At 41.0% G+C, this 11,692-nt stretch overlaps 1 protein-coding gene across 1 annotated transcript in view; it reads right to left on the bottom strand.

Annotated features, from left to right (window-relative positions):
- The window catches only part of col12a1b (collagen, type XII, alpha 1b), a 105,433-nt gene that overhangs the window by 44,431 nt on the left and 49,310 nt on the right, over positions 1 to 11,692 (bottom strand). The window contains exons 23-27 of the mRNA XM_014017903.1: positions 10,147 to 10,289; positions 7,429 to 7,558; positions 7,111 to 7,256; positions 3,983 to 4,112; positions 1,052 to 1,188 (exon numbers count right to left, since the gene is read on the bottom strand). Of these exons, the coding sequence (XP_013873357.1) occupies positions 1,052 to 1,188; positions 3,983 to 4,112; positions 7,111 to 7,256; positions 7,429 to 7,558; positions 10,147 to 10,289 (686 nt within the window). The remainder of the gene's footprint in view (positions 1 to 1,051; positions 1,189 to 3,982; positions 4,113 to 7,110; positions 7,257 to 7,428; positions 7,559 to 10,146; positions 10,290 to 11,692) is intronic.

The following is an 11,692-nucleotide window of genomic DNA, read 5'->3' as shown; positions in this document are numbered from 1 at the left end:
TTATAACCTGAAACAAACCTTAGTAACCTGGTATTAACCTGGTAATAATCAGATAATAAACTGAAACAAACATTAGTAACCTGGTAATAACCTGGTAATAATCTAATAATAACATGAAACAAACATTAATAACCTGGTAATAATCGGATAATAACCTGAAATAAACCTTAGTAACCTGGTAATAACTTGGTAATAATCAGATAATAACCTGAAACAAACCTTAGTAACCTGGTATTAACCTGGTAATAATCAGATAATAAACTGAAACAAACATTAGTAACCTGGTAATAACCTGGTAATAATCTAATAATAACATGAAACAAACATTAATAACCTGGTAATATTCAGATAATAACCTGAAACAAACCTTAGTAACCTGGTATTAACCTGGTAAAAATCAGATAATAAACTGAAACAAACATTAGTATCCTGGTAATAACCTGGTAATAATAATAATAACATGAAACAAACATTAACAACCTGATAATAATCTGACAATAACCTGAAACAAACATTAGTAATCTGGTAATAACCTGGTAATAATCAGATAATAATCTGAAACAAACATTAGTAACCTGGTAATAATCTAATAATAACATGAAACAAACATTAATAACCTGGTAATAATCTGATAACCTGAAACAAAATTAATAACCTGGTAATAATCTGATAATAATCTGAAACAAACATTAATAACCTGGTAATAATCTGATAATAACCTGAAACAAACATTAGTAACCTAGTAATAACCTGGTAATAATCTGATAACCTGAAACAAACATTAGTAACCTAGTAATAACCTGGTAATAATCAGATAACAATCTGAAACAAACATTAATAACCTGGTAATAATTTAATGGAAATCTGACAAAACCCAGGTAATAACCAGATACAAACCATTAGTAACCTTGTAATAAAATGCAATGAACAGTTAGCAACTGGCAATACCCTGCAACAACCTGGTAATTAGAGGAAAGACAGGTTCTAAAGATAAGGAAAATATACATGTTCTAAAGATGAGGAGGACAGATGGCTTTTAAGACATTCTGACCTCTTTGGTCTCTCCGTCTTCAGGTCGGTAGGTGACAATGTATTTGCGGACGGCTCCGGGTGCGGCATCCCAGTTGAGCCTCATGGCACTGTGGGTCACATCTGAGATCCTCAGGACTCCACCCGGCAGCATGGGTACTGAGGGAGGACAGCAGAACCAGGAGCTGAGACGAGCCAGCAGACACTTTGTCTGAGCTGCTGTTCATCTGGTTTGTGTCAGGAAAATAAATTCCAGGATGCTCGAGAAAACAACCGAGTTCAGTTTCCTGAAAACCATTTTAGGCCAAAAGTGAAAGAAGAAAATCCAATAAATCCTTTGGAGGACTGAAGTGATGCTCCTCTGAGACAGAATAAATCACTTCAGTTGGAATAAGCCTTCAACAGGATCATTTAAGGTTGTTTTGCTGTTTCTGCATTTAAACTCAGGAATACGTTCCTGCAGCTGGGGGAGGTTTTCCACCTCAGTCAGAAAAATAAATGAATCTTTAAAAACCAACAACAACAGCTGCTCCACATTTTATTCCATTTAGACACAAAATTAAGTCTGAATTATTAATTTGTAAATCTGTCACCAGCTACAAACCAAACAGATATTTCAGCTTTTATTTGGGACTCTAAACTCTGGAATCCATCATCTTCTACTTTATCCGAAGTCAGGTTAGGTCGATTTCAACCACTTGTATCCGCGATCTTGTTCTATAAGTCACTACCCAAAGTTTGTGGCCATAGGTGAGGATAGGAACAAAGACCTACTGGTAAAAAGAGAGTTTCTCCTTACAGCTCAGCTCCCTCTGAACCACAACAAACCGGTACAGAATCAACAAAACTGCAGAAGCTGCACTGATCCATCTATCAATCTCACGCTCCATTCTTCCCTCACTTGTGAACAAAACGCCAAGATACTTGAACTCCTCCACTTGAGGCAGAACTTCACCCCCAACCCGGAGAGAGCAATCCACCCTTTTCTGACTGAGAACCATGGACTCAGATTTGGAGGTGCTGATCTTCATCCTAACTGTGAACCATTCCAGTGAGATCTGAAGATCACTGTGCTACAATCACATACTTGCGTAACACCCCCCACAGTGTACCTCGAGTAACATGGTTGAATGCCTTCTTCAAGTCTACAAAGCACATGTAGACTGGATTAGCAAACTCCTATGACCCCTCGAGGACCCTAGTGAGGGTAAAAAGTCAGTCCAGTGTTCCATGGCCAGGACGGAACCCGCATTGTTCCTCCATAATCTGAGGTTTGACTATCGATCAGACTTTCTTCTCCAGTACCCCTGAGAGGCTAAGGAGAGTGATGGTCCTATAATTGGAGCACATCCTCCAGTCCCCCTTTCTAAAGAGACAAACCACAACCCCAGTCTGCCAATCCAGTGGCATTGCCCCCGATGTCCACGCATTGTTGCAAAGGTGTGTAAACCAGGACAGCCCCACAACATCCAGAGCCTTGAGGAAATCAGGACAGATCTCATACACCCTTGGAGCCCTGCCGCTGTGAACCTTTTTATCTACCTCAGCTATCTCAGCTCCAGATTTGAACAGACCAGCCCCAAAGTCCTCAAGACTCTGCATCCTCCATAGAAGATGTGCCGGTGGGATTGAGAAGGTCCAAGAAGTATTCCTTCCACCTCCCGATGACATCACTAGTTGAGGTCAAAAGCACCCCAACTTCACTGAGCCCATTGTTATTGAAGTGCTGCTTCCCTCACCTCAGCCGCCGGATGGTTTGCCAGAATATCGTCTGAGCCGATTGAGAGTCTTTGTCCAAGGCCTCACTGACCTCCTCCCACATCCGAGCTTTTGACTCATCAGCTGCGGTCCACTTGGCCTGCCAATACTCCTTAGCTGCCTCCGGATTCCTACCAGCCAGCAAGGCCAGATAGGACTCCTTCTTCAGGTTGACAGCCTCCCTTACCCAAGCTGTCCAACACTGAGTTTGAGGATGGCTACCGCGAGAAGCACTGACAGCCTTGCATCCACAGCTCAAGTCAGCCGCTTCAAATGAGGCACAGAACATGGCCCAATCTGACTCAATGTCTCCCACCTTGGTTGGGATGTGGGTGAAGTTCTCCTGGAGATGTGAGTTGAAGATATGTCTGACAGGTCCTCTGCCAGCTGTTCCCAGCAAACCCTCACTACACGCTTGGGTCTACCGGGTCTGTCCGGCATCTTCCCCCATCATCTGATCCAACTCACTACCAGATGGTGATCATTTGACAGCTCAGCTCCTCTCTTCACCCGAGTGTCCAAAACATGGATGTCCTGGTGGCACTTTTGGACACCCTCATGTTCAAACATGGTGTTTGTGATGGACAAACTGTGACTAGCACAGAAGTCCAACAACAGAACACCACTCAGGTTCAGATCAGAGAGGCCATTCCTCCCAATCACACCTCTCCAGATCACACTGTCGTTACCCACGTGGGCGTTAAAGACCCCCAGCAGAATAAAGGAATCCCCAGCTAGAGCACCTTCCAGCACCACTACAAGAATCATCAATCATTTGGTGCGTACGACCATCAGAGCTTGTCCCCCCACCCAAAGGCACAGGGAGGCTACCATCTTATCTACCAGGGTATACTCCAACACACAAAAACCAAGTTGGGGGGCCAAAAGTAGACCCACTCCAGCTCGGTGCCTCTAATCATGGACAACTCCAGAGTAAAGTCCAGCCGTTTTTGAGGAGATCATTCTGGAGCACATGCTATGCGTTGAGGTGAGCCCAACTATAACTAGCTGGTCTCTCTCGAACTCAGGAACAAACTCAGGCTCCTTCCCCACCAGAGAGGTGACATTCCATGTCCCAAGAGCCAGCTTCTTTCGTGAATATTTATTTTAAAAATTAAAATCTCGAGTTTAATTTGAGCCCAGAGAGATTTAGCCTTTATTTATCTGGACTACTTATGTGAAGCAATGACCTTACAAGTGACTCCTCGGTCCGTCAGCGCCTCGCTGGCCATCTCTCCATACAGAGCCTGGATGCTAACAGAGTACTCTGTGTTTGGGGTCAGTTTCAGCAGCTCTGTGTCCGTTACTTCGCCTCCAACACGAACCTGCAGAGGAGAGAAATCTCCATCAGATCATTGAACACATGGACATCCTCCAGAACTGTTCCAAGGTTCTGATCCAATCCTTTTTTATGGTTTACTTCCTAAGATCCAAACTCTCCTGGAATCTAGACCATCAGTTCTCTAGACTTCCTAAAGGTCCTTCAGAGGTTTTCTTCTGACTTTGGCTGTTTTTTCTGAAAGTTTCAATTCTTGTTCTGATCAAAAAGAGATTTAACTGAAATTGCTAAAGGTTCATGTATCGCTCAGGTTCTGGTTTTCAGGTTCTGGTTCTCAAGTTCTGGTTTTCAGGTTCTGGCAGAGATCTGTCGCAGGAACCGAAACCAAGCTGAAACTTGAAACAAAGTAGCTAAAGCCCAAAGAACAAGTTTGAAAGAACGTCGTCAGGTCTGGACCACTATAATAGATTACAGGAGGGTCTAGATCAGTGGTTCCCAAACTTTTTATCTTCTGACCCATAAACTATCCATGGCAAAAACCTGTGATCCCAAATATTACTGATCTGAGTACACAAACTTCTTTAATAACCCTAAAAACACAGGCTTTTGACAATCTAAACAGCTTGTACACAAATGTACTTATTTATACTTATTTTGTGTTTTTGTAATAATTTTAGGAAAAATATTACATCAGCAATTATTTTATTACCCTTTAAATTTATTTATGGAGATTTTCCAAGGTGCTTCATGACCCATAATTGGGTCCCAAGCCCAACTTTGGGAACCAAAGTGCAGTGGTTCCCAAACTTTTCAGCTTTTGACCCACAAAATAACAGCAGCGGAGACTTGTGCCCCCAACTACAGTATTTTTGGATGATAAACATTTGTATCAGGTCAACAAAACATAGTAACAATATTTTTATACCACATTTATCCATTTTAAACACACTAAACTCACTCCTTTGTAACAACTAAGGCAAAAATGTAATTAATTCAGAAAATCTTTTCAGGACCCCACCTTGATGTTTCGGGACCCCACTTTGGGTCCCGACCCCAACTTTGGGAAACACTGGTCTAGATCATTGTGAGGACAATATGAAAACAAGAGGACTGGATCAGAACCAGTTCCGTCTGTTCTTTGACCTGTGTTCATCTTCAACAACCTTCTTTCTTTCATCTTTCTGATGAGGAGAAAACAGGTTGAACAAATGTGTTTCATGTTAAATGAGTCACGCTGATAAATTAATTTTTAATTTGGGTCCAGCTGCATCCAGATGTTGTCCCAGGATGGACCACATTAAGGTCCGTTCAGTCAGAACCTTCATGTAGTCTAACACCACAGAGGTGTTCAGATCCATCTGTTCACGTTCTTTTTCCTCCTGATGACTTCAGGCCATGAGCTCATCGTTTCATTAACACGCTGCTTCGAGTCAGCCTGCGTTTGCTGGGTCTGCAGCTGAGGTTCACTTCCTGTCCACAACATCTGGAAACAGTGACGCCATGCGCAGAGACCCCCCTCTTATAAAACACATGAGTAATGCTGAACACACAGACAGCTGTGAGCAGGGCCCAGTCCAAAATACAATTTTGTGTCAGAATCAGACTCTGAGCAGACATCTGTCCTGTCCCTCAGAATAAGCATGTTCTTTCCCTCAGATTAAACATGTCCTGTCCCTTAGATTAAGCCTGTCCTGTCCCTCAGATTAAATCTGTCCTCTCCCTCAGATTAAACCTGTCCTGTCCCACAGATTATAGACTAAATCTGTCCTGTCCCTCAGAATATAGACTAACTCTGCCCTGTCCCTCAGATTAAACTTGTCCTGTCCCTCACATTATAAACTAAATCTGTCCTGTCCCACAGATTAAACATGTCCTGTCCCTCAGATCATAGACTGAATCTATCCTGTCCCTTAGATTAAACCTGTCCTATTCTTCAGATTAAATCTGTCCTGTCCCTCAGATTATAGACTAAATCTATCCTTTCCCTTAGAATAAAACTATGCTGTCCCTCAGATTAAAGACTAAATTTATTTATTTATTTATTTACTGTTATTTTACCAGGCAAATCCCATTGAGATCTCAGATCTCTTTTTCAAGGGCGGCCTGGGCCTGAAGGCAACCTATTGTACATGATTTTGTGTTGGTGTGTTGTGGGGGAAACCGGAGTACCCGGAGAAAACCCACACAAGCACGAGGAGAACATGCAAACTCCGCACAGAAARACCCCAGGTCCGAACCGGGGATCGAACCCAAGACCTTCTTGCTGTGAGGCGTCGGTGCTAACCACTGAGCCGTCGTGCCGCTAAATATGTCCTGTCCCTCAGATTATAGACTAAATCTGTCCTGTCCCTTAGATTAAACCTTTCCTGTCCCTCAAATTAAATCTGTACTGTCCCTCAGATTAAACCTGTCCCATTCCTCAAATTGAATCTGTCATGTCCCTCAAATTACAGACTAAACCTGTCCTATCCCTCAGATTAAACCTTTCCTGTTCCTAAGATTAAACCTATCCTGTTCCTCAGATTAAATCTGTCCTGTCTCTCAGATTAAACATGTCCTGTCTCTCAGACTAAACCTGTCCTGTCCCTCAGATTACAGATTAAACCTGTTCTGTCCTTCAGATTACAGATTAAACCTGTTCTGTCCTTCAGATTACAGATTAAACCTGTTCTGTCCTTCAGATTACAGATTAAACCTGTCCTGTCCTTCAGATTACAGATTAAATCTGTTCCTCAGATTACAGAATAAATGTCCCTCAGATTAAACCTGTCCTGACCCTCAGATTAAACCTATCCTCTCCCTCAGATTAAACCTGCCCTGTCCCTCATATTATAGACTAAATCTGTCCTGTCCCTCAGATTAAACCTGTCTTTTCCCTCAGATTACAGATTAAATCTGTCCTGTCTTTCAGATTACAGATTAAACTCAACTTTTACAGAACATCTTTAACTGGAGAAGTCCGTCCAGCAGTTCTGCTTTGGTTTTTTTAAATAAATTCTGCGGTGAATCAGCTCAGTCTGAATCTGTGTCCAGCGAGGCCTTACCTCTTCTTCCTGCTGAGGCTCTGTGGCGTTGATGGATCTGTAGACCAGCAGGTATCCGGTTGCGCTGGGTGCAGCGTCCCACCTCACCTTCATGCTGTTCATGGTCTCGTCGTAAACCTTCATGTTCTTCACAGCTGACAGCGGTACTGAGAGGACAGAATCAGGACATGAACCACTCAGAGGACATCCAAGAGAGAATAGTGTTTTACACGTCTTACATTCAGTCTCAAGCTCGTATTACCAGCAGCCACCAAACATGGGTGATGATGAAATCACTGGTGTGTGTCTGTTAGTAAAATATCTGAAGGAAAGACTTACAGGTGGTCTCGCTGCCCTTCAGAGGATCACTGCTGACGTCTCCGGCCACAGCGTAAACATTCACCAAGTATTCTGTCAGGGGGGTCAGGTTCTGCAGAACTACAGTGGTCTCTGATCCGTCTACCAGAACCTGGAACCACCAAGAACTGGTTCAAACGTTTTGAAAACTTAAGGTCAAACACAAAAGTAAACTGAAAACTCCTGCCCATCTGTGCTGTGTTTTATTCTAAATCGTAAAAGAAACAAAGTCAATGTGTTTCTGTTTGATTCTTTATTTAGATGAAATTTAAAATCTTCATAACATTCTTTCTCAGGCTAATTGATTTGATTATTAAGAAATCAGAGGAAAAGAGCATTTCATTTTCCAAAAATGAGCCTTAAAAGAAACAATTAAAAACTTGAGAGGACTAAGGACGGAGCCTTGAGGAACACCGCCTTCAAATAATGTTGCAGCTGAAGACCAACTAAAAAATAAAAATACTTTTCAAGCTTTTCCTTTTCATTCTTCTTCCAGGTGTAAAATTTTGTTTCATGTAGTTTTTACCTTATCTGCTAGGTAATTCTAAAAATGTGCTGAGTCATTGGTTGCCATGGAAAGTCCCACCTTTACTGATCCAGAATCTGCTACCAAATATCAGAGCTCACTATTTATGACCACAACACACATTTAAATTGATTTTTTTTGTGATTAGCATCAAGGGCTTCATTCTTGTAGATTTAGTTTCAAACAGAATTAGTTTAAATCTAAGGTAAGACATGAATTTAAAAATGTTTATTTCAAATGTTGATTGTTTACAGTGGAACATATCATATCTGATGAAAGCTTTGTTCAGTCAATGAGAAACTCCAGAACTCAGTCAAAATGTAAAACATGTTTCTGGGCAGAGGTTCAGAATCTTCTTCAAAGAACTGAAAGCTTTATTTAAAAATCTCTTTTCCTTTTCTGATCCACAAAAAAAAAAAAAAATCAAACGAGGTTTCAAAAACCAAAGTTGGTTTTGTTTATGAACCTGACGTGTTTTAAAACAGAAAAAAATGTGATTCACATCAAGTCTGTGGAGAAATCTGACAGTAAAATATAGAAAAAAAATCTCAAATATTTTGTCTGATTAAAGACAAACGGGTTCTGATGGGTCCAAACTGAAACCTGCTGGTCCAAAACTCGTTCAAGTGTTCAGTATGGATCCAGGTTTTTGTCTCAGCGCTCGGTCCAGTCCTGATTTTGGTCCTAATGAGGCAGGTTTCAGTCAGAGGTTTAGATTTTTTTACTGATAGTTTTTGTCACGTTGGAGCTGAAGACGTCACTGTTGTTTGGTCCGTTCTGGATCTGGGATCTGAAGTCCTTCAGGACCTGGTGCTGTGCTGACTTGTGTTAATGGATCGCTCAGATTCATGAAGAACCTAACCGTCAGGAGTTAGGAACCAGACACAATTTAAAAAAATGTGTCAGGAAAAAATCAGGAATCTTGTTCTTTAAAGTTTATCATCAGCCTGAAAGTCGTAAACATCTGAAACAAGGTTCTGAGCAGTACCAGAAGATCCAGTTCAGCTCCCTGCCAGTCTTTTCTTCTCTTCATTGTCCACAGTTTGGACTTTGGCCCGGTGGATTAGGATTCTTTGCACACATTGTGTCACATTCTGGCAGAAACATCAAACCTGCTGCTGGCTCAGAACTCAGGAATTCACTCTCGTGTTACTGCCGTAGTAAAACCCAACAGATAAAAGCTGCAGTAAATATTCTGTTCAGGTTCTGCTGCGCTGATCCACTCAGCCCGTCTGGACTAAGTGGATCCAGTGGAAACTCTGCAGGGTTCAAATGATTCTGATCAGAAAGAGCACCAATAAAAACAAAAAGCATGGCGGCGACCCAGGTCTGTGTTTTTAAGAAAGCAGGAAAGACAGGAGGTTAAGTGCAAACCAAATACAGGTTCACCAAAGAGCACGGGTCCAGATTTTAGTTCCTGAGGGTCTGAGGGAGCTGGGACCTTGAATAAAAACCAGACCCGGGATCTGAAAACACATCGACGAGACGACTGGAGACGACTGGAGTTCAGCAGACGAGATGAAAAACACCCCGACGTTCAAAACAGCAGGATTTGAGTTTGAACGTGACAAGACGGCCTCATCTCTGCGGAACCATGAGGTTCTGACTGGTTCCAGCTCCGACGGAGAGAATAAATCAAACCATCTGATGGTCGGGCAGCTCTCCAGAACCAACAGATTCTTCTGATGAAATAAAACCTGTGTGAAACGAACCCAGACGAGAACGAGACTCCCAAAACCTTTCATCCACACCAGGGCTAAGGTGCGATTTGGGTCTGGGTGTGTACTGGTACTGGTGATGGTACAACGTTCTGATGAAGTAATGTCAGTTTAATTTTTAACAACTCCATCTTCTCCTGCTTTAAGACATAAATAATCATATTTGTTGTATAAACTTCATATTATTGTCACCATATTTCAAATGGATCGAAATGAATTAATAATTTATTTGAAGCTACAAACCAGCAGCACACGGCTACATAAATGTTTTATCAGCATTGTTGTTTTGTTGTTTTGTTGTTGATAATTAAAACAATTGTTGTAAATATTACCAGATTTCATCCATTAATAACCTGTTTTCTGTTAATGTAACATTCTGGGTTTAAGCTGAAACTCAGCAGAGAGCAGTCGTGTTAAAACAGAGAGGTCGGGGGTCAGGGGTCAGCGTTCTCTCACCTCGTTGGTGGGTCCTCCAGCTGCCATCATGTAGGTGACTTGATATCTTTCCACAGGACCGTCAGGAGCCGTCCAGGTGGCCCTGAAGGAGTAGTGGGTCACCTCTGATGTCACTAGGTTGGTGGGCGCATCCAGACCAGAATCTGAAACCAAAATAAAGCAGACCTTGAATGTGACCAGACCACCAGGTCTGTGGAGGATCTAACTTCATTTCTTTACATTCAGAAAGTCAAAAGTTCAGCTGCTTCCAGCAACAAGTTCATCTCTGAACTTCATTTGTTTTCATTTTAAGTGAAGAAATAAGTAAAAAAAAAAAACGGTTCAGTCATAAACAGAAGGTTTTGCCGCCTGCAGCTCCAGCAGAAGCAGCTGAAAGGCTGCAGGAAAAATCTGAAACATTTATGAACGTCAGTAAATTCCAGACCAGCAGAACCTTTTGAACTTTCTGACTTTAAATCTCAGTAATTACTGCTGCAGCCTTTTTCTGACTCAAAGTTCATAAATCTAATCCCACATTTAAACTTTACATCCTGTCACCATCAGCAGCTCTTTTTGAAGGGTTTTTTCTAAAGAATTGTTATTTTCTACATGAAACATAAATCAGATTTACAGACACAATCTGAAACAAACGATGGCTTTATTTCGGTTGAAGGCTGGATTTTTGACTTCTGCCACTTTAATGACCATTTAGCTACTTTAAATGAGCCTTTAGCTGCTTTAAAATGAGCCTGTAGCTACTTTTGAATGAGCCTTTAGGTGCTTTAAATGAGCCTTTAGCTGCTTTTAAATAAGCCAGTAGCTACTTTGAATGAGCCTTTTGCTACTTTTAAATGAGTCTTCAGCTGCTTTAAAATGAGCCTTTTAGCTACTTTAAATGAGCTACATTAAATAAGTCTTTAGCTACTTCGAATTTATCTTTTTGTTGCTTTTAAATGAGCCTTTAGCCACTATTAAATCTGCTTTTTGTTTAAATGAATCTTTAGCTACTTTTATAAAATCTTTAGCTACTTTTAAAAGAGCTTTATGTTGCTTTAAAATGAGCCTTTAGCTACTTTTAAATGTGTTTTTTGTTGCTTTTAAAGGGATCCCTGATTAGTTGTAACATTAGACTTTATTTGATAAACATATATTTTAACTGTAAAATAAAGACTATAAAAATACTGTAGGCTGTTTAGTTTTGCAAATTTTAAAAATATATTTTAACACAGACAGACTAATTTTATTTACACACAAAGCATTCTGGGTAAATGATGACATGGATAGGTCCTCAGTGTGAGTGAGCTATATCCACCCTGAAGGTTAATCTTGGACAATATCTGATGATCGACTCTTTTAAATGCTTTTTGTATTCTTTTTTTAAACAAAAACTGTTCAAAAATATAGCTAATTTAGTATATTCAAGTCTGTTAGCCTTCACGCTAGCGCCAACGCTATATTGCCTTATATCTATTAGCTCAGCGCTAGTGTGACAAACTAACAAACTAAACTGAGGTTCTCCATCCATATTTTCAGTTACAGGCTGAGTCATTTTTGCGTTCCCCTCTCT

This window comes from Austrofundulus limnaeus, unplaced genomic scaffold (assembly GCF_001266775.1).
Source record: "Austrofundulus limnaeus strain Quisiro unplaced genomic scaffold, Austrofundulus_limnaeus-1.0 Scaffold179, whole genome shotgun sequence".
NCBI lineage: Eukaryota > Metazoa > Chordata > Actinopteri > Cyprinodontiformes > Rivulidae > Austrofundulus > Austrofundulus limnaeus.
This window is presented reverse-complemented; position numbering and strand designations above follow the sequence as displayed.